Genomic DNA, 23,734 nt, shown 5'->3' on the forward strand with positions numbered 1-23,734 from the left:
ACGTGTTTACTCGTGGACAGGTCTAGACGTTGGGAATGTCCTCCGGATGGGTGGTTTAAGCTTAATACGAATGGGTCTCGTAGGTCGGATTCAGGAATTGCTACGTGCGGCGGGGTGATTCGAGACCATTTGGGTAATTGGGTTTCGGGTTCATGAAGATGATTGGGTGTTGTAATGCCTTGGATGCGGAGTTATGGGGTTTGCTTGAAGTTTTACAGATAGCATGGAGCTTGGGAGCTCGGAGGATTAAAGTTGAGACAGACTACAAGGAGGTTATTGATTTACTGAAGAACACCTCTGGAGCAAGAGGTGTTTCCTCCTTAGTGACACATTTAATTGATCTTTGTCAAGGAAATTGAGAAATCTATGTCGATCATGTGCCTTGCGAGTGTAATTCAATTGTGGATCAGCTCGCGAAGTTGGCGTGGAGTCACCAACTTGGTTTGGTGCTACTGCAAGTTCCACCAGATTAATTTCATGATGCCCTTCTGGAATCGACTGCTGAAGTTTCTGCTTTGATCAACAGACTGTAGTTGATTTAACTTATATTTCTTTCATTGTATTAAAAAAAATGGTATTCAAGTGTGTAATGAACTTCTAGGTTATACTTGACACTAACGAGCTATGTAATCTGATTCCTAAATGTTGTTTGTCGTGAATTTGACATATTCGACAATGTTTGAAATGTAAAATATGATATATGATAGATATGAATTATGAATATCGATTGTTTAAAAAAAAGCTCTAATTATTTTAGTCTTGTTATGAATATAGTTGGCATGTCATATAGTCTTTAACGCTTGCTCGTGAAATATTATTGATGGAGATCATATGGATTTTATGTTGTAAACGACGTAATCATGTAGCATTTACTATCGTAATGTGTGTTATAGAGATGATGTGATAGATTCGTATATCCATCTAGATACTAAATTTATGATGGCTCAAAGTTAGTGACATGTATCTAAGAATTATCGATCTTAAGGTTAAGTAAAAAAAACATAGTCTGATATTCAAATGTCGGGATATGTGTAAACTTAATAGCGTTTTTCTCAAAACGTAGCTAAAATTAATGTGACATTTAAAAAAAACAATGATAATGTAATATTATCTTACAGTGACATATCAACATTACCATTAACTTTTTAATGATAAGTGACCATAATAAAATTAATACGTAATATTATGCGTGATTTTGAAATTAAAAAATAATTGAATGATCAAAATTAAGCAAAAGTCATAGTCGGGTATTAAACGTAGAATTTACCCTTTAAATTTTGGTAGTTAAGAAAACATTTTGCACGAGGGGAGGGTTGTGCTTTCACGACGTGGAGAGGATGGATGACAAATGCTTGGCCATAACGTCATCGTCCTTTTCAATCTGTATGAAATAGTGTTTGTCCTTTTCCATGATATTCAGTATGGTACGGGTACCAATCAATCTTTGTTAAGTGAGGTTTTTGTGCTTCGATTCATCACTTGATCTTCTCGGTCAACGTGCCAAATCCATATTTCATTATAATTAGTTTTACGGGTTATTTTTTTGTTCTCGTAATAAATTTAATTTATTATTTTCATTCGTATGATATTTTCGTATTAAATTAACTTTTGAATTTATTTAATCGTATCACCTTAAACCTTAAATCTTAACTTAAAACTTTAAACCCTATCTTAAAATCCTAAACAATAATCAATATTTTAAATATTAATGCAATTAGATGACTTTGAAAATTAAATTTATGTGAAAATATCATAGAAATGAAAATAATGAATTAGGTCTACTACAGAAACAAAAGTAACATTTAAACCTTTTAATTATAAAGTGAAAATCAAATAGTTCTGAACATAAATTATATTTACATCATATATAAATTGTTCGTCCAACTCAGTTGGTAGAGCGCAAGACTCTTGACCTTGTGGTCGTGGGATCAACTCTCACGGTGGGCAATTCATAATTCTGGAGGTCTTCCACGGAAGCTACTCTCAACCTGGCGTTGGGGGCAGCCTACCACCCTACCTCCCCCTTACTCCATTACATATGGGAATAAGGTCAGCTAAATTTTATATAAATTTAGACATAATTTAGTTATGTATGATATATAATAACTTTATCAATTACATATAATAATATTTTTATTTCAAGGTTCTTTGTATATAGTAATGTTTTCAATTTTCAAAACATTATTTTAAATAGGGGTAAATTATAAATTTCATCACTTAATTTTACTCTCTCTCTTAATTTTCTCACTTAACTTTAAAAGTTCTTAATTTCATCACTGAACTTAATACATTGGGTTTTTCTGTCACTGAATTTAATACATTGGGTTTTTCTATCACTGAACTTTACTTTCTCCATTATTTTGGTTACTCCGCCATTAAATAGTTAACGGCGTTAAAACGACGTCATTTAGAAAAAGACAAAAAAATCACTAAGACGACGTCGTTTTGTATCTATATAACAGTATATTTTAACACCGTTAACTATTTAACGTCCGAGTGACAAAAAAATCCAATGTATTAAGTTCAGCGAGTAAATTGAAAAGATTAAAAGTACAACACGTGAAATAGGAGGGAAAGTAAAGTTGAATTACCAAATTTGTAATTTACCCTTTAAACAAAGTGGTTCTAAAATCTAAACATAGGGAGCGTGAATTTACATATTTTAAAATTTGAAATAAGAGACAATGTTTTAAAACTTAAAATAAGAGGATAGAGTGAAATATTTTAAACTGTCGTATTAATAGATTATCATGTTAATATAATTAATTATTACGTTATTGTTGTAATTGTCAACGATATTTTCTGTTAATAAAAAAACAAAATTATTATAATAATTATAAACGTTTGACTGATAAAATATTAAAGCTTTTTATAATAAAAGAGTTGGTGTCATATTAGGTAAAATTAATTAATTTTAATTTAATTGTTGCACCACAAATCTCCTCCTTGGACCCTTTGTAACTTAAATGCTCTCACTTTGTGTTCACCACTATCTTTTTCTCTGTGGGCATCTCCTTCTCTGTCCTGGCTCTTCTGATCATCAGGTAAAAAAGTTCCCTTCTTTTTCTGTTTGTTCTTATGAAGTTTCCATTAAAAAGAATCATTTTTTTGGTCTCTTTAGCCATGCATGTCATTTGTGTTCGCTCCAGTTTCATCGGAATCTCTCTTAAAGTTTGTATTTTCGTTTTTGCTGTTAGCTGTTTGATGTTAACTGTTTATGTTTCCTTCCATGTGAGTTTCAAGGACTGAGGGGAACAAAAAACTGTTATTTTACGTTATGTTTTTTTTATTGGGTTGTTTTTGTTCATCAATTGCCTTAGTGAATTTCACGTTGTTATATTTCTTCAAGAAGGAAGATGAAACAAGGTTTGCAATGAGATCTTACACTTCGAAAATGATTTGTTGCTTTAGTTTTTGTCATTTCCATGATGGGATAAAAGGAAGAATTTTTCTGAAGAACTCTTGTATTCGGGTTATTTTGTTGATATGTGTATAGTTGGTATTTACTTGTTCTTAAGTCTTCATCAAGTTGTTGTATGTGTGACATTTATTGTTGATCAACTGGCGCATTCAATTTCGGTTATGTCGTAGGCTTTTGAATTGTGTCTTGATATATGGAAGTAATTGGCCGTTTTCATTCAATCAGTGATCCAGGACTAGGTTTCATAGAAAGAGAAGTTTCAGTGGGGAAAGGCTTTTGAGAGATCTTAATGGCGGATGCTACTGATCCATTTCCTGACTTGCGGAGTGTGTATAAAGTTTCTAGTCGCCAAGTTAATCGACTATGTCGGAATGTGACAGACATGAAGCTTGCTTCTGCACAAGATGGTGATAAGGAGAACTCGTTGGAATCCGATAATAAAGTTGCTGCAAGTTTTGTGTTTTCTCGAGATTCTACTCCCAATGTATGGGGACATCCGAATGTGATTCAGAAACTTAGGATGCAAGGTAATCGTGGTTCTGAAAAGGCTACTGACAAAGCCTGGTCAACTCAGAATGCTGTTTCTTGGAAACAACAAGGTGATAAAACATGGGGAAATAGTGGTATAAAATCTTCATCTTTAGAGCATGGAAGGAATGATCCTAATCAAGCTGGTTCCGCTTTGACTAACAGCTCTCATGATGGCCAAATTAAACCAGACCATGCTGCTGGTGATAATTTGGATGATGAAAATGAAGATAATGAATACGACAATGATGAAAAATGTGTTTTGTATGATAGTGATGATATTGATGATTATGTTTCTGATTCTGATGATGAGAAGAGCCATGAAGCGCGCAAGAAGAGCAGGTGGTTCAATTTGTTTTTTGAAAGCTTAGAGAAACTGACAGTTGAGGAGATTCTTTCACCAGTTCGGCGGTGGCACTGTCCAGCATGTCAAGGTGGGCCAGGAGCCATCAACTGGTATCGAGGCATACAAGCCCTGATGACTCATTCCATGACTAAAACAACACGAAGAGCTAAGATGCATCGTGCATTTGCTGAAGTTTTGGTTGAGGAGATGCGGAGGAGAGGAGCTTTTATCAAACCAGACAATGATGCATTTGGCAAATGGGAAGGGCTGAATGATAGAGTAGCGGATCGTGAGATTGTTTGGCCTCCAATGGTTGTCATTATGAATACAAGATATGAACAGGATGAAAACGGAAAGGTAGTTTATGGCCATCATCGTTTGTTTTCGGTATTCTTTTCCAGTAAATTATATTGCCAAACCCCCCCAAGAAAACATTACGTAGACTAGCTTTTTTTGTAAAATATCTCTTTTACTAGTATACTCCTGATTTCTTTGTACTGACTATCATTTCATCAGTGGACCGGAATGGGAAATCAAGAGCTTCTCAATTACTTCAGCTCATATGCAGCAGTAAAAGCAAGGCATTCATACAGTCCACAAGGGCACCGGGGGATGAGTGTTTTGATCTTTGAGAGCTCAGCAGCAGGATATCTAGAGGCTGCACGTCTGCATAAGCATTTTAAAGAGCAAGGGAGGGATAGGGATGCTTGGGATTGTTCACAGGCTCCATTCTGTTCAGGTGGGAAGCGCCAACTCTATGGCTACATTGCCATGAAAGAAGACTTGGATTTATTTAATCGACACTCTCAAGGTCTATTCTCTCTGTTTTTACCCTCAAAATACTGCGTCAATGTGTGTACTTGTGTTCTTGCATGGGCTAGAAGCTAGATAAAGAAATGAAAATTAACTCCGATTTGCCATAGGAAGACAGTAAGGTGGTTTGTGAGTGCTGCTACGAGGTGATTGATTGTGAAATAATACAAGGCTTCCTAAAATGAAAAATGGCAAAAGAACATTTCATAAATTACTAAACTAAAACTTGGCTAGCATGGAACTATTACTTTGTTAGTTTGTTAATTGAAAGTTCTCAAGGCTTACTTGAGCAAGTTGGAGTCAATCTCAAAACAACTTTTAATCCAGCGCATGACAGTTTAATCGCATTTGGGAATTGTGATAAAGTGACAATCCTCTAAACATACAATTATTTTACTAAGAGTAGTATATAACCACGCATTTGAATGTGCTGAGTGGCTGATGTTTTGCTTTTGCTTCTATGGTTTGTAATAAAATTTAAACCTTACGAATGAACGATGGTGGAAGGTGCACAATTTCATCCGTTTAGGCAATGTAGTTTTCTTTCAGTGCCATGTTTGATAATCTACGCGATCAAGCAGGTAAGTCCGGGCTGAAATTTGAGATGAGATCATACCAAGAGATGGTTGAGAGCCAGATAAAGAAGATAAACAATGATAGTCAGCAGCTTAACCTACTTAAGAAGAAGGTTTCTCAAGAACAAAAACACTCACAAGTCCTAGCAGAGTCTATAGGACGACTGAGCGAGAAGCTCCGGCAGACAACAGAGGAATCTAGTATTGTGAGGTATAAAAGTAGATTGCAGCATGAGCAGAACAAAGAAGAGGTAGCATTCTAAATCTCTGTATTTCTTTACTTCTCTTGCCAATCACTGTGCTTTTATAACTTGTAGGGAAGCTGAACTTAGGGTTAAGTTTAGGAAGTCAGTTCGGGGCATGCCCGTTTTTGGCATTGATCCTTATCCACATTTTACTCGGTATATTTAAATCGACATTGAATCTTCTAACTTGTTATCTCAATGCATTAATTTCCAGTTGGATGCCAAAGAGCAATATTTTAAGGAGAAAATAAATGTTATTTGCCAAGCCATACAGTTGAAGGAAGATAATTTTGAGAAGCTGCTGAGGGCAGCCAGGGAGAGAGTTAATCAATCAACCGAAAATCCGACAAATAATGAAAACAAGCACAGGTAAGAATTGTGCTTCAAGATATCTAGTTTTAGATCACATATATGGCCTATTGAGTTCATGCTAGAAGGTACATACAATTTTTGTTTTCTGCTAACCTGTTACTTACTGCTGTGTCCATCAAAGACCACATCGGTACCATTTAGCTACCTTATCCGGCACTTTTACTTCCGTTTTAAGTTTCGGTGTTTGAGACCTGTGTCCAACACATATTTGGACCTTCAGTTTTTATAAATTAACAAATTTTGAACCTTCAGTGCTACCGAGATGGAGGTAACAACCCAAGAGAAAAAGATGGAGGAATTCGAGGCAGAGAGGGAGAAGCTGATGAAAAGTCATCAGGACAGAAGGTTGGCAATAACACAGAGGTACTGGGAGGAGCTGATTGAGCTCGAGGAAGGGTTCGAAAAAGAACTGGCCCTTCTCATGGGAAAGTACAGCCCCGATCACCCCGGGGAAGAGACTACCGACAGCCTTAAAGGACAAGACAAGAAGGGAACAACAGATATCAAAACAGAATAGATGACATTGAATCTATTCGTCGAGGGAAAGAAGCAGCATTATGTTTTCCTTCGAAGGTAAAGAATATACATAGAGTTCTGTTACCAAAGAGACTTGAGTTTTGGATATAGGGACCTGGGAAAGGCATTTCCGGATGGTGAAGAATACTGGAATAATGGAACTTGAATTACTTGATCATCATCATTATTATTTAAAGTACATTTCTGATGATTCTTTAACGTATCAGCTCTTGCAATGTCAAATTTCATTCCTTTTTTTCATATGTTCGTCTAAGCTTTCAGGGCCATTAATGCCACCTTAATGCCATTAATTAGCTTTTTCACCCTCCCGAATTAAATTAATCAACCTTACCATAAGGTAAAAGATCATATCATTTGCTTTATCACTTTTCCTTTTTCTTTACATCATATGTTTCTATTAGCCACGTAAATTTCGGAAACTTAAATACAACAAGAAGCTTTTCCTTTGTCAATAAAGCCTCTTCCTTTTCTCTTTCTAAATAATCACAACAATTTCATCAAAGCTCACCAATTTTCTTCAACTTCTTACTTATTAGCGTCTACCCTAAACCCACATTGCCTTTATCTTTATTGCTAATTGAAACACAATTATAAGGGCCAACTACCCAAATCACCCAACAAACAACCCCATTATAAGGGCCAACATCCCTTGGCTAGCTCCTCACTACCTCATTCCTTCTGAAAATCATTGCACCCCCTGGTACTTCTCCAAGTTATAGAGAAACAATGGTTCAGGGAAGATGCAGTGCAGTGGCAGCCACGGTGCTGCTCTGCTTGCTGTCGCTCCACTTTGAGTCTGTTCGATCGGCAACTTTCACAGTCGGAGATAGCAGTGGCTGGACCTTGAACGCTGTTGGTTGGACTAAAGGCAAGCGCTTTAGGGCCGGAGACACACTTGGTAAGTATTGAAACATGTTCATAACTTCATATAGGTTTTGTCTATGTTACTCGACTCGAACTTTATTTTTTTTAAAATATCTTATTATATCTTTGGAGGTGATCTTTGAAAACTTTCAAATCTTCATCATATCTAACTCGCTGAAAATGTTAACTTTTCACCAATCAAGGTCTTTATACAGACCTCTCGTCCCACTAAAATCTCCGACTAACCTATATCCTTCATCCTCTGGATACAAGTTTCTAGTCTAATTAGAATGCATCGACAAGATCTCTTATAGACTTACGAATGAAATTCAAAATCTAACAACAAATTCATTTAACTTTTTTTATCTATAAATAGTTATAATGATCCTACGACTGATACACATACTAAAAATCATTATAAATATTTAAGAAAAGACCGATAAAAGGGATCAGACGTTCACAACCTCTATGTCTTCTTTATCCTCCATGACCAATTTTGATCAATAAAGATGTGTGTTTAACACTCGTGACCGACACAAAGTTACGTGACCATGTGTTTGTTATTGCAGTGTTCAATTACAACCCTTCAATCCACAATGTCGTAGCTGTGAACAGAGCAGGATATAGTTCATGCAAAGCACCAAAAGGTGCTAAAGTATTCAGCTCAGGCAAGGATCAGATCAAACTTAGAAAGGGCCAAAACTTCTTCATCTGCAGTTCTGTTGGTCACTGTCAATCTGGAATGAAAATAGCAGCGATTGCTGCCTAGTGCCACGAGTTTGCCTTAAGAATTAATGTAATATTTGGTGCCAAAAGGTCAAATCTAGTGCTGGCTTTGCTTTGCTTTGTTTGAGTGGGCAGTTGTTGGTGGTGGTCCAAAATATTAAAATCTATGATGATTATGGTTTAAGTGGAGATCTTGATGATTAATGTTTTAGGGGTTTACTTTATCCTCCCTTTATAATAAAATATAGCGTGTTTCCGAACCAATGTTACCTAATTCGCGGTTCACTTTGATTCGCGGAATGGATATGGAATCACAATTTGTTAATTTTATCGTTTGCCGTTTGTTGGGATAGACTTCTTTGAAACGGATTTTCGGATCATATTTCGTGATGATATTTTGTTTGATTTGTTGATAAATTTTTTAATAATTTATCCATATGTTTATTTTTTTGTTTTAAAGAGACTTATTTTTTAAAATGTTAAAATAAAAATTTAAACACTTCATTACTAAAACTACTGTCACATGGAAAACAAAACTAAAAGAGTTCACAAAATACCAAAGACATAAAGACAACTTAAATAAAAATAAAAAATTATTCTTTCCTTAATCTGTTGAAGTCTCTTCCTCTTCATCAAGATCATTCTCCAAATCAACTCATCTCTTCTCTTCTCTTGTAACTCGATAGGTGAATCATCCAAACATGAACTTTCTGGATTTATATCCCATTTTCTGTAAGGACCATTCTTATGACCATCATGTTGAGAAATAAAACGAGTAATTTCTCTATAACCAGATTAGTGAGAATGTGAAATAAAAGCGAAAAAATAATACCTGAAATTGATAACGAAATTCAGCCAATTTTACCTACGTCTCTGGACTACTGCAGATTTTTTAATAAAGGAAGAAAATTTACAGGTGTTTACAAAAATACTTGAGAGAGAGTTAGAATGTTTTGGGGATGATTATGAAGGTAAATGGGTTAGGCTTTTTATAGTTGAAGTTTAAGGACTAATCTTGTAAATACTCTAAAGTTTAAGGACTTAATTTTGTAATTATCCCTTCACAATTTCAACAATTTGGTGCTGCCCAAATTGTTGAATTCTTCAGCCACCTATGTTGATTTTTACTTTCAACAATATTAGCTTGAAATCAACAATCTCCCACTTGAAGACTGATTTTAATTTGTTTTTACACCTCAATCAATATAACAGTATTTATGGTCTTGTTATTCTAGATCTACGTCAGCCTTTCTTACTCCCTGTAGTCTGACATTCCTCGTATTGAAACCTTGTCATTGGAGTTCTTTGCGCTATCATGCATCGGCACTTTCTCATGGCAAAATCCGATGCCTCTTCTTGCCTCTCCTCGTATTGAAACCTTGGATGACTCAACTCCCCTCGGGTAATTTTGCAACACTTATGGCATCTTAAGTCTGCGCCCCCTCGTTTGCTCGACTATTACCATTGGCTTAGCATCTTTGACACTCGAACTTTCTCCATACTCACCATCTGGTTCATCATTGAGTGGATTTTCTCTACCACTCGAGGAACAACATTCCTCATCCTTTGACTTGCCTTCATCATGGATTCGCTTGCCACTACCCTCGGCTTTCAACTTTGTTTTAGAAGTCTTGTTTTTCTTGACTCCAAATTCTTTGATGGACTCAGTGGTTGTCAAGGCTTTGGACAACTCATTGACTTCCCTTCGCTCCAACACTCTCTTCGCCCATGGCTTCAATCCAAACATGAAGGTTAAAAATCCATCTTCTTTAGTCAAATTTGTGAGCGGATTTGCTCACTCTGCACCCTCGGCTTGATGGATTTATCTCTTGCTATCGCACCGGGTCATTTCCTGTGCTCGACTACTTTGACACCTGCACTCTCGTCACGATTCGATCTTGGATTGACTACTTGAGATCTTGTAGTCGTACCATGTCTTGTTCCTTGCTTGGCCGCATTGATCCCTTCAATTGGACCAAGTCTTTACCCTGGCTTGGCAACTTTAACACTTGCAACTGCGTCAATTCCTGATACTTCTCCTTCTATCATCATCTTCATGATGGTTGTAAAGTGACGCTTCTCGGGAAATCCTCTAATCAAATGAGGACCATCACATAAGTAGCACTTTAACTTTTCTTTGCTCACCTTCTTCTTCGCACTGGACTTAGCCTTGCCATTCTTTCCCGATGTCTTTACTTGGCTACGAACAGTCGATGGCTCACATTGGCCATTCGAAGAGCTTCCTCTACCATCTCCTTGCTGCAACTTTTCTCGGTCTCTCCCATTATTGCCACTATCTCTGGGCATGGGCATGGACGACACATCGCTACTTGGCTTGACACCTACAAGCTCAGTCAGCTTTCCAACTACAGCTATAGCCTCCGAAAGTCTCTGGGCATTACCTTGCTCTCCCCCGAGCATTGCCCCTAGTTTAAGTCCTTCCAAGAAGGTCTTGAACACACCATTCAACTTCTCAATTTTCACATTCCCTTCGTCTACAGCCATCGCTCCCACTCGAATCTAGCTTCCTTTGAATCGTTTCTGACAATTCTTGCGAACCACTGTGTATTAGAACACCTCCGTTGACAAATTCGTATCGCCGACAAATTTTTCACTATTCACGAAATTTACTATTTATGTGAATAGTAATGAATAGTAATCTCACAAAAAAATGAAAAAATTCACAACCAAAAGCTCTGATTACCAGTTATTGGGAATAAAACTAGTAATTTCCCTATAATCAGATTAGTGAGAATGCGAAATAAAAGCAGAAAAATAATACTCGAAATTGATAACAGAGTTCAGTCGATTTTGCTTACGTCTCCGGACTACTGCAGATCTTTTAATAAAGGGAGAAAATTTACAGGTGTTTACAAAAACACTTGAGAGAGAGTTAAAATGATTTGGGGATGATTATGAAGCTAAATGGGTTAGGGTATTTATAATTGAAGTTTAAAGACTAATCTTATAAATACCCTAAAGTTCAAGGACTCAATTTTGTAAATATTCCTTCACAATTTCAACAATTTGGTGATGCCCAAATTGTTGAATTCTTTAGCCGCCCATGTTGATTTTTACTTTCAACAATATTGGCTTGAATATTCAACACATCAGTGCAACGAGAAATAAGACATAGATTGGAGTGAATGTACACCAATTTATCCGCCCTTGAACAATTTAATCTATTCTTTTTAAGCTATGTACATGCCCATAAATGCTCCAAACTCTCTCAGCTGAAGAAGAACTAATAGATTGAGATAAGACCTTCTTTGTCACCTCTGCTAATTCTGGAGTTTGAGACTCATAAATGGACCACCAATCAATGGCATTCATGGTGACAGCATCCATTTGAGCTTGTGGCATAGAGTATATTAGCTTCCTCAACTGGAATTCAGCAAATTGATCTCGCAACTGTTTTTCTTCATAAGCATTTTCAGTCATTTTTTCAAAGGCCTCCATGCAACCCACAACCACCTCCTTGTCAAGGTTAGGAGCCTTACGAGTAAAACCACCGGGAGGAGGAGTATCTAAGTAAATGTGATCATAGAAACGTGGTGTAAGAGCAAAACCTAAGCAATGTAGAGGTATTGTCATCTTATCCCATCTCGCCACCAAAATCTGTTCCATGCTAGGAAGCTCATGCTTGTATTTCCTAGTAGCCATAATATCTTTGATTTCTCCTAACATATTGTTCATCCTCTCATAAATTTCTCCCATCTTAGGACCTTCCCCATCACAAAATTTTTGTTGTGGAATTCGGGTTAATTTCCACCAATAATAACAAATTCACCTTGAAAACTATTATCTAGGTGACTAGTGTGAAAACGATTGTACTAAAAATCACACCAAGGTAGATTCCCAGGAAAGAGGAGGGGTCACAATGGTCCCTCTTAAAACCCACTTCCCTTAGACAGAACTACCAAGACAAGTAATTTTAATAAGACAATAATTAACAACAACTATACCCGACAATAGCTATTAAATAGACATAAAGAGAACACCAAAATTTAACGAGGTTAGGCCAAAATTATGCCTACCTCCTCATACACTACTAAAATAATATTTCACTAGTAGAAGAAATATTATAAAGAGAAATAAAGAATACAAATAGCCTTTAATATAGAAGAAGGCTTATATTTGTGGGATGCTAAACTAAGGAGGATGAGGGCTCTATTTATAACAAAAGAATTTCCCCTCCTCCTTATACAAAACCAATGTGGGATATTTGCCAAAAACCAACAGATCTCCACCTTGGCAAATTCCACACACGTCTCTCAAAAAAATCCAATCTTCAGTAGTGTCTGCAAATTCATCTTTCAATTTATAACAATATTGACCAAGTCTAAACAATGTTTAAACTTGATCGCAGTTACCACTTTTGTCAACATATCAACAGGATTCTCAGTGGTCCGAATCTTCTGGATTATGACTCCACCATCTTCTAGAATCTCTCGTACAAAGTGATATCGAACATCGATGTGCTTCGTCCTTGCATGGTAAACTTGGTTCTTTGCTAAATGAATAGCACTCTGACTGTCATAGTGCACTTTGATGTGCTTTTGTTCCATTCCCAATTCACCAAACAACCCTTGAAGCCAAATTGCCTCCTTCACAGCCTCTGTAACTGCCATATACTCTGCCTCTGTAGTAGACAAAGCCACTGTTGACTGTAAGGTGGACTTCCAACTGACTGGTGCTTTTGCAAATGTAAACACATAACCAGTAGTTGATCGACGCTTGTCCAAATCACCTGCATAGTCTGAATCACAATACCCAACTACACACTGACCATCTTGTTTGTCCTGCTGAAAGACCAAACCAACACCTACGGTGTTCAGAATATACCGCATAATCCATTTCACAGCTTCCCAATGCTTCTTTCCAGGATCATGCATATACCTACTCACAACCCCAACTGCCTGTGAAATATCGGGTCTCGTATACACCATTGCATACATTAAGCTACCAACAACACTTGCATACGGAACCTTTGACATGTATTCCCGTTCTGCATCATCCTTAGGTGACATGGATGCACCGAGCTTGAAATGAGGAGCAAGAGGTGTACTAACTTGTTTTGACTTCTCATTCATGCCAAAATGTTTTAGTACCTTCCTCAGATATTCTTTCTGAGACAAAAAAAAGCCTCCCCAATTTCTTATCCCTTGATATCTCCATGCCTAGAATCTTCTTTGCTTCACCAAGATCCTTCATCTCAAACTCCCTGTTCAATTGAGTCTTTAGTTTCGCAATTTTTGTCTGACTCCTGGAAGCTATCAGCATATCATCAACATAAAGAAGAAGATATATATAGGATCCGTCTTGTAGCTTGCGTAAATACACACAATGATCATATTTGCTTCTTGTGTACTTCTGCCCTATCATAAACTTGTCAAATCGCTTGTACCACTGCCTTGGAGATTGTTTCAATCCATATAGCGATTTTTCTAATTTGCACACCATCTCTTCTTTTTCAGCAACTTTGAATCCATCTGGCTGAGTTATGTAGATTTCCTCATCCAAGTCTCCATGTAAAAATACAATTCTTACATCCATCTGAACTAGTTCCAAATCCAACTGTGCTACCAAAGCCAACAAAATTCTTATAGAGGAATGTTTTACAACTGGAGAAAATACTTCATTATAATCAACTCCCTCTGTTTGAGCATAGCCTTTAGCCACCAATCTTGCTTTGTAGCGGATGTTATTCTTGTCAGGAAATCCATCTTTCTTTGCATATACCCACTTGCACCCAATTGTCTTCTTTCCCTTCGGAAGACTAGCTAGTTTCCACGTCTGATTCTTTTGAAGAGATTGCATTTCTTCATTCATGGCGATCCTCTACTTTTTATGTTCTGAACTTTGTACTGCTTCATTAAAAGTGGCATGAACGTCATCAATTGCAATTGGTGATGCAAAAGAGACCATATCAGCATAACGAGCAGGTTGTCTAATGGTCCTCTTTCCCTTTCTAAGTGCAATTGATTCATGTTACTGTGGAGGTTCTTGGGTTTGAACCTTTTCTTCATCTGACTCTTCTTCTACCATAGGAGAGTCAATATCAGTTTCTTTACTGCTTGGGTCAATTCTGCTTCCTTCAAACTCCACATGTTTGGGAGTTCCATCTGTCTGCTCCAATTTTTCTGAAGTCACCTTTCTGAACATGGTAGATTCATCAAAGGTAACATCCCTGCTAAAGATTATTTTCTTTGTTTCTAGACACCAAAGACGATAGCCTTTCAAACCAGAGGTGATCCCCATAAAGATCGCCTTCTTTGCTCTTGGATCCAGCTTTGACTCATTATCATGGTAGTATGCAGTGAAACCAAACACATGTAAGGAATCATAATCTGTAGCAGGTACTCCAAACCATTTCTCTAATGGTGTTTTACCACCAATAGCAGTTGATGGTAAGCGGTTGACAAGGTGACAAGCATAGACCAAAGCTCAGCCCAAAATTCTTTGTATAACCCAGCATTAGACAACATACGCCGAACCTTCTCCACTAATGTTCGGTTCATACGCTCTGCCACCCCATTATGTTGTGGTGTACTTCTGACAGTGAAATGCCTGACAATACCTTCTTCTTCACAGACTTTCAAAAATGGATCATTTTTGTACTCTCCACCATTATCTGTACGAAGAAGTTTGATTTTTTGTCTGTTTGAGTCTCCACCATCTTTTTCCATTTAAGGAAAAATCCTAGCATCTCATCCTTTGTCTTCATTGTATACACCCAAACTATCCGGGAAAAATCATCAAAAAAGGTGACATAATAGTGTGTTCCTCCCAATGAAGTTGTCTTGGAAGGCCCCCATACATCTGAATGAACATAATCCAAAATACCTTTAGTATCATGGATTGTTGTTCCAAATTTCACCCTCGTCTTCTTCCCTTTGATGCAATGCTCACAAAAAGCTAATTTGCAAGCCCGAGCACCCTTCAACAATCCTTGATCTATCAGCAATTTCAAGGATTTTTCACCAACATGCCCCAAGCGCATATGACATAACCTGGTTGCTTCTGACTCCTATTCATCAGTAGAAGCTGCCACTACTGTTGTCCCAACAATTGTACTACCCAGAAAGTAATACACATTGTTTCTTTTCCATATTCCCTTCATTATCACCAGTGCACCAGAGATAATCCTCATAATCACATCTTTTCTCTCACTTCTAAACCTTTTGACTTTAAGGTTCCCACAGAGATGAGATTTGTCATTAAATCTGGTACATAATAGACACCTGTTAAGGTTCTGATTGATCCATCCTGATTCCTCAAGCGAATTGAACCAATCCCAAGTGTATCAAGAGGGGAATTATTTGTTGTGTAGACAATTCCACCTTTTAGTTCTTTAAAATCAAAAAACCATTCTCTATTGGGGGTCATATGGTGGCTACAAGCTGAATCTAATAGCCATGAACTGGAACAACTAGTTGATGGCGTAGCAGCGAATGCGAAATCTGAATCTGCATCATCATACTCGACCACATTTGATTCTGAGATAGTCTTTCCCCTTTCAGGTTTGCCTTTGTTCTTTAACCTGGGACATTCTTTCTTCCAGTGCCCTTTTTCTCGACAAAAGGCACATTCATCTTTGCTCAATCTGGACTTTGACTTCGATCTCCCTCTCCTTCCTTTATTCTGACTCTTCGAACGACCTCTAACAACAAGAGCTTCTGCTTCGACAATTGTGTTTTCTTGTTTGTCTTTCTTTCTCAATTCATAACTATACAAGGCAGCAGTTACTTCACTGAGAGACATATCAACTTTCCCATGAAGTAGAGTAGTTTAAAGATACTCAAACTCATCAGGAAGTGATCCCATCAGCATCAGAGCCAGATCTTCGTCTTCAAAAGTCACGTCCATATTCATCAGATCAGTCACCAGCTGATTAAAGCTAGTAATGTGATCATTCATAGTGGTACCTGGTACATAGTTGAAGCGGAACAATCTCTTTTTCATGTAGAGCTTGTTCTGACCGCTTTTCTTTAAAAATCTCTCCTCCAGTGCCTTCCACAATTTACTTGCAGAAGTTTCCTTAGAAAATGCATACTTCTGCTCTTTATAAAGACACGATCGAATAGTACCACATGTCATTCTATTGATCCTCTTCCATTCTTTCTCCTCAACATCATCTGGTTTCTCTCCTTCAATAGCAATGTCTAGACCCTGCTGAAATAGGGCATCTAGAACCTCATTTTGCCACATGCCGGAATGACTGGTGCCATCAAAAATCTCCACTGTAAATCTAACATTTGTCACAACATTTCTTGCCAAAATTGAAGATGAAGAAGCGTTTGTCATTTCTGCTACAAATTCTATTTAATAGCTGCCAATGCGGAATGTCAATTATCCCAAGGAAATTTTTTCTGATGTGGAAGATCAGCCTAAGCCGCTACCACAGAGCATACTAAAATAAACCAAGAGCTCTGATACCAATTGTTGTGGAATTCAGGTTAATTTCCACCAACAATAACAAATTCACCTTGAAAACTATTATCTAGGTGACTAGTGTGAAAACGATTGTACTAAAAATCACACCAAGGTATATTCCCAGGAAAGAGGAGGGGTCACAATGGTCTCTCTTAAAACCCACTTTCCTTAGACAGAACTACCAAGACAAGTAATTTTAATAGGACAATAATTAACAACAACTATACCCGACAATAGCTATTAAATAGACATAAAGAGAACATCAAAATTTAACGAGCTTAGGCCAAAATTATGCCTACCTCCTCGAACACTACTAAAATAATATTTCACTAGTAGAAGAAGTATTACAAAGAAAAAGAAAGAATACAAATAACCTTTAATATAGAAGAAGGCTTATATTTGTGGGATGTTAAACTAAGGAGTAGGAGGGCTTTATTTATAACAAAAGAATTTCCTCTCCTCCTTATACAAAACCAATGTGGGATATTTGCCAAAAACCAACAATTTTAACATGTAAATTGACTTTGTAATTCTTACTATCTCTTTAACCTCATCCCAAAAGTTATCATCATGAATATTTTCAACTACCAAAGAACCCATTGTCTTAGTTGATGCATCTTGTTTGTTAATCCAATCTTTCCATGACCTTAAAACAACAGTAGTTTCAAGAGACTCTCAATCATTGAAATAGCCTCTTTAATATTATGTAATGTGAGCCAAATCTTGTCTTAGCTACCTTCCACAAAATTCTGGTTGAATTAGCCTTAAATAACGCCAGCAAGTATTTGTAATTAGTAAAAAAACTTCATAATTTGCTTTCCGCACTTGTACGTGATTTTCATCCATGGGAAAGCCTCAGCGAAGTCTTTAAAAATCAAGTTCAAAGAATGACAAACATAAGGAGACCAAAAAATGTGTTTATGTACCTTTTGAACTTCTCTTCCAGCAGCTATGCAATTCTTGGCATTGTCTGTGACAATTTGAAGAACATTTGATGGGTCCATTTTTTCAATTGCATCCAGTAAAAATTCACCGATCATTTGCCTTGTTTTCTCCACTCCATTTGTTTTCTCCACTCCATTGAAGACACCGCAATACATAAACATGGCTCCTCAACTATTTGCTACAATGAAATTGATAAGTTGATCTTGTTTGCAATTAGACCAACCATCCGAGACAACAGATACACCATGAATATACCAATTATCTTTCATTAGGGCCAACACCTTTTCAACACTTCTGTAACATTCATCAAGCAAGGATGTTCTTGCCTTCTCAAATGAAGGTGATTTGTAACCTTTAGGTGCTTGGTTAATTGCTTGGACCATTTCATGCCATTGAGGACTTCTGAGACAATTAAAAGCAATGGCATTTACACAAAGACACATCATTATCTTTAGATCAACAGCTTCTCTGGCCATGATTGCAAGGGACATTTCAAGTGGTGAAATGTTAGGAATGGATATTTGTTTTTTTGATGATTGTAGATTTTCGTAATCTTGTTGATACCCTTGCACTTTCTGTTTCTTCAACTTCTTTCTTCATCTTTACATAAGCATCTCAATCATTCATGAGTATTCTACATCGTTGGATATCTGTTTTCTTCTCGGGTTCAGAACCAAATAAATGAGTGTGAATTCTAGTGTAAGTGCTTTGCATTGATTAGTCTGAACTGATCCGGGTCTCACACCTAGTTTTGGTGGGATGAGTCTCCTAACGGAGACTTTTTGCATACATAAGAACTCGAACTTGAGATATTACTTAAGTGATATCAAGCTGCTTACCACTTGAGCTAAACCATGTTATTAAAAATATAGTGTGTTTTACGTTTTGTTTTTGGGATATAGTATTTTCATAGCAACAAAATTTTAAAATGAAGAACACATTGAAGATTAAAATACAAATAAACAGACGAGTAAAGCTAGACTAATGGATTAGAAAGAATTATCAATAACCAGTTAGTCCAGTTGGATAAATTATTAGATTCTTTAAATAAGATCAAGAGTTTAAATCTTGGCGTTTGTGTATGGAGTAAATTGAGTTGGGAGGGTCATCCTCATAATGGATCTCTGCAGAACTCGATCTGAATTAATTGATTAATAGATCAAATACCAATGATTAATTAAAAAAAGAAAATTTAGTAAGGTTAGCTGATTATTTTTAATTTTTATTTTATTTTGAATATTTTATTAATTTTATAAATTTTAATATTTTTTAAAGAGATTTTTTAAATAAATAGATGATATTATTATTATTATTGACAAGTGATATAATTTTATATTGTCACATCATCAACAATCAATAATACTAATAAAAGTATTACTATGATGAATGTAATTATAATTCAAATATTAACAAAGAAATAAAAGGATAATAATGTTATATCAACCAAAAATTCATAGTCGTTTTTCTCTCAAAAATCTTAAGGTTGTTTATCTCTCACCCTTTATATCATGTTTTTTTGCTTTTATGACACAGTTTTTAATGTTTTTATGACACTTATTTATTATAATATTAATTTTCTCTGCTTTAGACCTTTAGATTGAATTTGGATACGCTATTTACATTCGTGAATATCTTTTTCACTTTGCTCATTCTGATTTGTGGTTTGTCGGTTGCCTTTTAGTAGTTTTATCCCCTTTTACGGTTCGTTTGTCAATATGATCAGATCTATTTGTATTTATCTTTTGTTCGATTTTTTGTTAGGTTTTTAACATTTTCCTTGTATGGTCTTTGTGTGATCTTAAATAACTAGTTTTTGTATTAATGTTTGCAGAAATATGATTAATTTACATTTATAATTGTAAACATTCAATGTAATTTTGAATATTTCTTTTTTAATAAAACTAATTGATTCTAATATATATATATATATATATATATATTGTTCGTAGGATGTAATCTTGAATTGATATACCCTTAATGTAAGGAACTATTATTATTCATGCATGAATCAATCAATTTACTTTCTCCTGAGGGAGGATGGATTCTTAATACTGATGGTGTCTATAAATTGAATTCAGGTCTGGCTGTTACAGGTGGTCTGATTCGTGACAGTAATGGTGACTGGAAAGTGGGATTCATGTTGAGATTAGGGAGGGTCAATAGTTCGATCGCTGAAATTTGGGGGGCTCGACAGGGTCTCAATTTGGCTAAAATGCTTGGTTTGAGAAACCTGATCCTTGAGATGAATGCTAAATGGATTGTGGACATTTTTAATGGAGAAGGAATGGATGATTTTCCAGAACTTGATCTGGTTAACGACTGTTTAGAAATCATAAAGGAAGGATGGGTGGTTGAAGTACGACATATTTAGCGAGAAGGAAACAAATGTGCTGTTAAACTGGCGAACCTTGCGCTCATTCAAGAGGAAGATTCCTCCCTTTTACAATCGCCTCCAATTGAAATCAAAGCGATGTTGGGTGCTGACAAGAACGGAGCGAGCTAGTTAAGATTTTAGTTCCATATTTTCCATGTGTACCCAAAAAAAAATCAATCAATTTACTTTTCTTTATATTTTTTTCCTTTACCTTATTAGGTAAAATCAATTTCCTTGATTATCAGGTCAATGTTTTACCAAATCTTTGAATATGAAGAACAAATAGTTTATTTTCCATAAAAGAATATAGCACAAATCATCTTTAATTATCTTCAACCTCTATAAAATGCATTATTTTCTCAAGTATTGTGCAGGAAAATCAACAAAATGGCAATTATAGGTAGCTCAATCTTACTCCCAGCAATGGTGTTTTTCATGGTATTTTGGTTTGAATACGACGTCGTTCATTCGTATATGCCGCAGCATTACATCGTCGGAGGTGAAGAAGGATGGGATCCGGTTATCACCATGCAAGGCTGGGCTCAAGGAAAAGATTTCCACGCCGGCGACGTTCTAGGTACATTATTCGCGATCATGTTAAATTAGAGATGTTCATGAATCGAATGAACGAAAGATGGTATAAGATGTCGATTGATTTTGTTTGCAGAGTTCATATATGATCAGAAATTTGATGTTGCAATAGTGGATAAAGAGGGGCATGATACATGCACTGTTAGCGATAAGTCCATACAGTTCTTTGATGGGGACGATAATATCACGCTTGCATTCGGTCCTAATTATTTCATTTGCAGCTTCCCTGATATTTGTGCTATTGGGTTGCAGTTGGCCATCAACGCTACTGCACCGCCACCTTCAGTTTAACTACATATACATATAAATTTGTATCTTTCCCTTTTTTTTTTGTTTTCATTTCCATGCAATAAATGAAAATCGATTATAGCACTTTGAGCCTCATCAACAATTATATATTGTCTTTAGTGTTAGTGTCAAATATACGACTATTATAAATGATGGCTACTCGTAACCTGATAGTATGAATAAACTACAAGGACCGATCACATGAGACCATACTGGGATTTAAGCCACGTTCTATGATATTTCTTGTAGGAATCCAAGGCCTTTAAAGAAGGAAACTAAAAAAAGAAAGAAGAGAGAAATAGTAAGAGCCATTGACAGTGGAACACATGCTCACAATAATGATGAAAGGTGCTTTAAAAACGTGAAAGTTTTCATCTTTACACCACCATTTCATTCGATGGAAAAGGTTAGGGAAAACAAAAAGGTCGAATTTGCCTGCTTTAATTATCTTTTCAGAACTGTTGTGGATGGTTGACTTACATATTAAAATCATGCTATTAATCTCTGAATTCTACATCTGATTATAAACAAATACATGCTAAGCAAGTCAAAGAGAGATTACCCGAAGAGTTTCTGTAGGTTTACGTTTCTTTCAAAGTTGCAGCAACAAAGCAAAGATTGATCCTTGAAGGGTATTCCACGAACTGCTCTTAGGGTTTCTCTGAGAGAAATTTACAGAGTCCGTTTGACATACTGGCCGCCTCCGGTACTCCACCAAAGTACATCAATGGAGGTGGACAGTATGCCAAATTGGCTCTGCAACAAAACCTCTGAGAAACTCCATAGATAATAATTCCACCAAGAAGGAGAAAAAAAGTTCAAAGAAAGACGAGTACTCAGCTGGAAACTTGAAGGGGATTATATGTAGAACTAAAAGGGTGCATGAGCGTGCCTTTTCAAGCAATTGTTTTTTCCATATATGGGCAAATGTTCAACTAAGATCGTCTACTTTCATGGTTTTACCTTGGAAAAGAAGGATGCCCTAGGCTTTGACAATGAAAACACACTGCAACCTTAACAAAGCTATATGTATCTATATAATGTTTATATTCGACTACGGGATTCCATATACGTATCTTTTAGGGTTCCTTTTTAAAAAATAAGGGCAAAGCATGGGTTCGTGAGCTGTTTTTGTCTTCCACTCAGCAGCAGCACTGTTAATGGCTTTGTCAACTCACCTTGTGAATTCAGACTTTCCAAATCTATGTCTTTTTGGTTGTGTGTTTTTTGCAAATGATTAGTGTTTTTTTTTTTGTTGGAAAATCAATGGTGCTTTTCAAGCTCAGAATTTGGATGATGGTCGAAAGCCAGACTATTCCTTTCCCATTACTGTTGTGCGTTTTTCAATGCCATGCTGCACTGTTGCAGCGCATGCTGATCATACAAAGAAAGCCGTGAAGTGCGTTTTTGATTAGAGAATGAAAGCGATTTGAATTTGTTGAAATCAACTTTTTTACACCTCAATTTCGAGCATTCTCATTGGGAAACATGCATGACACCTCTTCTTTGGGCAATGAGTCCTTAACCCTAAACTTTAAACGTGAAGGCTCAGTGTAATAAAGATTCATAACTAATACAAAGTTTACAAACCCTAAATGCATTAGATTTCAATCTCAACTTTTTTCTTTTGGGTAAACTACAAGTTTAGTACCTAAACTATTAGTTTTGTCCATTTTAGTACCTAAACTTTTACTTTTTTAAATAATATCTAAAGTTTGGTTTTTATTTTATTTTAGTACACTGTTAAAAACTTAACGTTAAGTTTTGAATTTTTTTAAAGCTTAGGTACTAAAACGGGCCAAAACTTATAGTTTAGGCACTAAATGCGTTAATTTTTTAATGGCAGGGTACTCAGATAAAAAAACGAAACGTTAGAGATGGTTCTGGAAAAAAAAAATTAAAAGATTAGATATTAAAACAGATCAAAAACTAATAGTTTAAGTACCAAACACTTAATTTACCCTTTTCTTTTTATAATTTTAGTCATGATTAGTTTTGCTCAAAGGCCCGATGGATCAGAGCCTTAAAAGGATAAGATTTGAAAAAAAAAATCAGTGTATTATTATTGTTTTAATAATAAAATTTACATATGCTTGAAGCTTTCGAATTTTAACAAAATAATAAAGTTCTTGAATCATTTTACATCTGCTTACAATTTTGTACTTCAAAACTTAATCACTTTTTCATTTTTTATCCTTATACGTCTCAATTTTTACATCTATCAAAATAAATCAATCAACTCTACCAATCGTCTTATAGAGATAAATTTGATATTTTTCTCTGTCAAATATATCTCTTAAAACTATCTGTATAGTCAATATAAGATATAAATTATGGGACAGAGGAAGTAATAAATAGACGCTTTAACCATTTTTTTTTGATATTTTGGCTTCTAACATTTTCATACACAAAGGACGAATATATCAATGTCAAAATACTACAGAAAAAAGAATATGGAGTAAAATAACAATTTATAAAAGTTAAATAGATTTTTTTATCATTAACCATTTAAAAATTGAATATTTTTTTATATTTTTAATTATAAATATGACGTGACAGAACCCAAGAATCCAGTAACAATCTGGTTTCAACCCGAAAATAAGGCCCAAAAAAGCAGGCTCGGCGGAGAGAAGCCCAAGAAGCAAGACAGCAACCAATGCACGTGCGAAGCAA

The 23,734-nt window shown here is 35.9% G+C and overlaps 3 protein-coding genes across 3 annotated transcripts; all 3 read left to right on the forward strand.

Annotated features, from left to right (window-relative positions):
- The first annotated feature begins 2,945 nt into the window (after positions 1-2,945).
- On the forward strand, positions 2,946-7,074 carry LOC120199912 (protein SUPPRESSOR OF GENE SILENCING 3-like). The gene is made up of 6 exons (XM_039200884.1): positions 2,946-3,044; positions 3,647-4,652; positions 4,812-5,106; positions 5,690-5,934; positions 6,143-6,297; positions 6,553-7,074. Exons 2-6 carry the CDS (start codon positions 3,711-3,713, stop codon positions 6,815-6,817), a joined length of 1,902 nt encoding a protein of 633 aa, XP_039056815.1. The 5' UTR covers positions 2,946-3,044; positions 3,647-3,710; the 3' UTR covers positions 6,818-7,074.
- Positions 7,075-7,481: 407 nt separating this feature from the next.
- LOC120199893 (basic blue protein-like) lies at positions 7,482-8,691 on the forward strand. The gene is made up of 2 exons (XM_039200872.1): positions 7,482-7,735; positions 8,271-8,691. The coding sequence occupies exons 1-2, from the start codon at positions 7,564-7,566 to the stop codon at positions 8,468-8,470; spliced, it is 372 nt and encodes a 123-aa protein (XP_039056803.1). The 5' UTR covers positions 7,482-7,563; the 3' UTR covers positions 8,471-8,691.
- An 11,878-nt stretch (positions 8,692-20,569) lies between these two features.
- On the forward strand, positions 20,570-21,064 carry LOC120199884 (basic blue protein-like). Its single transcript, XM_039200863.1, has 2 exons — positions 20,570-20,759; positions 20,850-21,064. Exons 1-2 carry the CDS (start codon positions 20,570-20,572, stop codon positions 21,062-21,064), a joined length of 405 nt encoding a protein of 134 aa, XP_039056794.1.
- Positions 21,065-23,734: the final 2,670 nt, after the last annotated feature.

Source organism: Hibiscus syriacus, unplaced genomic scaffold (assembly GCF_006381635.1).
Source record: "Hibiscus syriacus cultivar Baekdansim isolate YM2019G1 unplaced genomic scaffold, ASM638163v2 tig00005712_pilon, whole genome shotgun sequence".
NCBI lineage: Eukaryota > Viridiplantae > Streptophyta > Magnoliopsida > Malvales > Malvaceae > Hibiscus > Hibiscus syriacus.